The sequence below is a fragment of the Petromyzon marinus genome, unplaced genomic scaffold (assembly GCF_048934315.1).
Source record: "Petromyzon marinus isolate PM22_M1 ecotype Great Lakes invasive population unplaced genomic scaffold, UKy_Petmar_22M1.pri1.0 PM_G_Scaffold_59, whole genome shotgun sequence".
NCBI lineage: Eukaryota > Metazoa > Chordata > Hyperoartia > Petromyzontiformes > Petromyzontidae > Petromyzon > Petromyzon marinus.
In genome coordinates, this window is record NW_027423012.1 from 202,259 (window position 1) to 207,699 (window position 5,441).

At 45.1% G+C, this 5,441-nt stretch overlaps 1 protein-coding gene across 1 annotated transcript; it reads left to right on the top strand.

The window, feature by feature from the left end:
* Nucleotides 1-1,162: 1,162 nt before the first annotated feature.
* Nucleotides 1,163-2,531, top strand: LOC142918243 (uncharacterized). The gene has a single exon (XM_076062377.1). It carries the CDS (start codon nucleotides 1,169-1,171, stop codon nucleotides 2,327-2,329), a length of 1,161 nt encoding a protein of 386 aa, XP_075918492.1. The 5' UTR covers nucleotides 1,163-1,168; the 3' UTR covers nucleotides 2,330-2,531.
* The last annotated feature ends 2,910 nt before the right edge of the window (nucleotides 2,532-5,441 follow it).

The window sequence follows — 5,441 nt, forward strand, 5'->3', positions numbered from 1 at the left end:
CTGCCCACAACAACACAAGGTGAGGCTTTGTCAACGTGTGTGAATGTTTTGACTTAAAACTTTGGTGACTGCAGGAATTAATATTCTTGGTTCTTTCGGTAAAGTCACGTAGATAGAAAATTAAATGAAAATAACAAAAAAAATGTAAATAAAGCAAAAAAACTCACGTCGTTTTGATCGCAACACAAGTGGTCTGTATTTAATGTAATTGTATTATCTGTTATTGTTATTTTCTGTCTACGTAACTTTACCGAAAGAAACAAGAATACGTGTGTCAATGTCTATCGGTCAAAGACGCTAAACGGAGTGACACACAAACTCCAAATATACAGCAGGCGTCAGGGTCGGGATCGAACCCACGACCTCCTGTATACCAGGTGAGGTAGTTAACATCTCACCACGGAGAGAGACACGCAAACTCCAGTTAGCCTCGGATATGTTCGTTGATCCTCAATTAATTACTTGGTGGAGTGAGGAAGCATTAATGCTCAGCAGATGAAGGTGGCCAGGCATGATTCTAGACACGCCACCGCCTGTTTGCCCAGTGACAGTGTACAGTTTGTGTTTGCAGTAAAGTCTATTAACTCTGTTGAACACGGAGGTTATATCATAACAGTAGTTTACTTTTCTTTTCCTCTGGAACTCTTTATAAGAATGGAAACAGGAAGTTAACACAGCACACACATTCAGCTGAAGTCGGAACTGTTCATCCCAGCATTTAAGGACATCTGAGCCTGGATTCACACCTCTAAGTTGCGATTGAACATTAATTTATGAATTTCTGCCTAACACAAATAGTATTGTTTTCAACACCCTTTGCTACGTCAGCTGAATTTAGCTCTCATAAATATTCCTTTTGCAGCCAGACAGCTGAAATTGTGTACTCAGAGTTTTGGGTGAACATTCATTTTGAAGATACGAGGGCTTCCAGGCATGTTCATGACCATTTGCCCTCTCATTGTGTGCCATAACAGCCCGTGTGATGAATTTGGGACATTTTTCCACTATATCATGAATATGTGAATAAGTATAGACGTGTAAGTGACGTGTTACTGTGTATATATGCTTTCCTCTGTGCATCGATACTGACGTGTAGATAGTGTGGATATTATTTTTTTCTGTCAGCAGCTGACGCTTCCTCTGATGCTTCCTCTGCAGAATTGGTCTCATGGAGCAAATGCACTCAGCGCAGCTCGGTATGACAAGGCTCCAATGCGACCGGTGTGCATACAGCACGGATCGGACTGGAGATTTAACACGGCACGAGAGAACTCACACAGGAGAGAAACCCTTCAAGTGCAGTGTGTGTGACAAGGCGTTTGCACGTTCATCTGCTCTTGTAGAACACCAGAGAACACACACGGGAGAGAAACCCTTCAAGTGCAGTGTGTGTGGGAAGGCGTTTGCACATTCATCTACTCTTGTAATACACCAGAGAACACACACGGGAGATAAACCCTTCAAGTGCAGTGTGTGTGGGAAGGCATTTGCACATTCATCTGCTCTTGTAATACACCAGAGAACACACACGGGAGAGAAACCCTTCAAGTGCAGTGTGTGTGGGAAGGCGTTTGTACAGTCATCTAATCTTGTAGAACACCAGAGAACACACACGGGAGAGAAACCCTTCAAGTGCAGTGTGTGTGGGAAGGTGCTTGCACATTCATCTGCTCTTGTAATACACCAGAGAACACACACGGGAGAGAAACCCTTCAAGTGCAGTGTGTGTGGGAAGGCGTTTGCACAGTCATCTAATCTTGTAGAACACCAGAGAACACACACGGGAGAGAAACCCTTCAAGTGCAGTGTGTGTGGGAAGGCGTTTGCACATTCATCTACTCTTGTAATACACCAGAGAACACACATGGGAGATAAACCCTTCAAGTGCAGTGTGTGTGGGAATGCGTTTGCACAGTCATCTAATCTTGTAGAACACCAGAGAACACACACGGGAGAGAAACCCTTCAAGTGCAGTGTGTGTGGAAAGGTGTTTGCATATTCATCTACTCTTGTAATACACCAGAGAACACACACGGGAGAGAAACCCTTCAAGTGCAGTGTGTGCGTGAAGGCGTTTGCACGTTCATCTCTTCTTGTAGAACACCAGAGAACACACAGGAGAGAAACCCTTCAAGTGCAGTGTGTGTGGGAAGGCGTTTGCAGATTCATCAAATCTTCAAGTACACCAGAGAACACACACGGGAGAGAAACCCTTCAGGTGCATTCCCTGCGGGATAACGTTTGCACAGCAACCACATCTTCAAGTACACCAGAGAACACAGAAGCATCAGAAGATCCACATGGAGTGGAGTCTGAAATCAGCTTGTGAAAGTCAAAGTGCCGCAATGAGCCCATCCCGCATGAAACACGAACCGGAAGAAAATCCCAGCTTGGACACTTTTAAAGTTATCGAGGTGAAATATGAAGAGGTGATGGTGAAGAGGGAAGAAGTGATGGTGAAGAGGGAAGAAGTGATGGTGAAATGTGAAGATAAAGATTCAACTCCAAAATGGGACCTTCACATTGATGGAGGCAACGTGAAGCAGGAGGAGAATTCTGACAGTGAGGCAGAGCGAGGCAACTCCCAGCAGTTTGTGGAAGTAGAGATGTGGGTGGACTTCCTAGACAATCCAAAGTCAAGTGGAGACCCGGTAGATGTGTAAGCCAGAGACGATGTCGCTACAATAGATGCACCTTTGTCACAGGCCTTTAATGACTAGAATGTGAAGTTGAACACTCATTTCCTAGGTTCAACCTGCAGAGTAAGAGCGGCCAGTCTTTGTGGACCTGTGGGTTGGGTCAATCTCTCACCAGGAGCGAGAGCCAATAAGCTCCCAAGCATTCACGATGTTCTCATGATTATTTCTTTTACGCTTTGCTCGCTTAATCGCCTCGGCAACTCGGAGTTTTGTGTCGTACCTCGTCTGAAATGCTCAAAGAGCATCCCCAAGTAGCAGCTGCCCCTGTGTGGCACAAGGTGGTGGCCCTGCACCGGCCTGCATGTGGACAAGAGCTTGTCAGCAGGGGACGATGATTGATGTGTCATCTCAGTTGTGTAGTTTGTAGGCAATCTTGATTCGAAGCTGTCGTGACTGCAGGAATCCACACTCTTGAGTTCTTTCGGTAAAGTCACCACGTAGTAGAAACATAACAGATCACGGCGTTTAGATCACAACACAAGCAATCGTCATCAGGTGGGACAACCACAGCAAGAGAAACTGCTGAAGTAGTAGGCGCCTACTCCAGCAGTTTCCTCTTATTGCTGCTGTGCTTGTCCCACCTGATGACGATTGCTTGTGTTGCCATCGAAACTCCGTGATCTATTATTTGTAGCGTAATGTTTAGAGTTTGCTACATTTTGACCCAGACGCCAGCATGCAACGGCCTACCCGTTTTGAATGACACAACAATAGTATGTTGTACATACACTGTTAAGCAGACGGTGCGTATTTGTAAAATAACTTCTTGTTAATACGATGTAACGTGATGCAGTCAATTTCGCTGCAGTAATTCAATGTTGTTGATATGCCCGTCAATAATTTAGAATTAATACTTGTCTGATTGTGCGCGTACATGTAATATTTTGTCTGAGGGTCACACATTGAATAAGTGATGTTAGGACAAAGTGTGTGTGTGTTTTGGAAGTAACCTGTACAGAGAACTCTTGTGTTTCACGAAGCGTCTGCCTCTGGAGCAACTCATCGTCTTTGAAATAGGGAGCACGCTCGGATCATTAATCAGTTACAAGGCATACCACTTGAAAGTTACACGTATAGGAGGAGGTACATTCTCTACAACACGAATTGTAGTTTTGTCTTACGTGTTGACGTAGATTTTGTCTAACTAGGACTAGAAATGATCCTTGCTGATTCACGTCTGGATGTTCGTTACCTATCGGTTGAAGCAAACCCCACTGCTGTTGTTGAGACGCTGTGCACCAATAATGGTCCAACACATTGACGGCCTTCAGGCCAGGAAAGTCACAACATTTACGGCACACGAAGGACGCATTCACGCAAGTACCCCATGCTCCGTTTTGAAGTTTTAAAATGAAACATCTTTGAATTGTGTTGTGTTTTGAATTAGATGATTTTATTTCTTCATTAAAAGCTTGTATCAATTTACATCTGGAAGACTTCATTGAAAAGGACATTTCGTGTGAATTTTCTCTCGTCATTAAGTAGATGGCCTTGCCGGGGGTTCGGACACAAACAGTGTACACACAGTGTACACACACACAGTGTACACACACAGTGTATACACACATAGCATACACACACAGTGTATACACAGTGTACACACACACACAGTGTACACGCACACTGTACACGCACACAGTGTATACACTGTACACATACACAGGGTATACACTGTACACACCCACAGTGTACACACATACAGTGTATACACAGTGTACACACACAGGGTACACACACAGGGTACACACACAGTGTATATACACACACAGTGACACACACAGTGACACATAGTGTACACACAGAGTGTACACACACACAGTGACACAACAACCGCCATTCGCCACTAAGTGGTGGTGACGTCACCACGACGCTTGTGCCAGGCACAGTGACACAGTGTACACACACACACAGTGTACACACACATACAGTGTACACACACAGTGTGTACACACACTGTACACACACAGTGTACACACACAGTGCACACTGTGTACGTGTACACACAGTGTACACACACACAGTGTACACACACAGTGTACGCACACACAGTGTACACACACAGTTTACATACACACACAGTGTGTACACAATAGTTTCAGTTGATATATATCTGGTATACCCCTGTGAGCCATTCGGCTCTTGAATCAAGTGCAACCACAACAAACAAGAACAAGAAACACATCTTAAAGTTACTACTTTGTGTGACTCTGCAAACAGAAAATCCATGAAAAACAGCAAAATGTTCCTGAAAAAAGCACCGTACACCAACGCTGTGTGCTAAAAATCCCAGTGGGATGCAATGTCCACGTTGTTGTTGCTGAGTTCAAGGGAGGGAGCAATGGAAAATTAATCTAAATCAACTTAAACTCCAATCCCGCTCTGTGACGTCACTACTCAGCATTACCTCATCGGCGTGAAACGCCAGGGGGAGGTGTACCTCGCCAGTGACGTCATGTCACCAAGGTAGTCACCCCACCCCGTCTACCGCGCCCTTGAGCGTGACGTCACCTCTGCCTGGGTCAACTTGCGTTATCTGTTCAAGTACAATCCTTATTTGGGCAAAGCTACGCCCGGTGACTGGCGGCTCATTAACATAATGTGTTCGTGTCGACCGTCGCGAGTTTATTGCGACGGGTTCAGCACCCACGCCCCATCCCTCCACGTATGGGCCGGGCTCATTAACATAATTTATTTAAATTAAGACCCGCTCGTTGCGGGAGGGGAGTGTTCTTGTACCACGCA

Coding starts and splice junctions, on each gene's coding strand:
- LOC142918243 (XM_076062377.1), top strand. CDS start 1,169: ATGGAGCAAATGCACTCAGCGCAGCTCGGTATGACAAGGCTCCAATGC.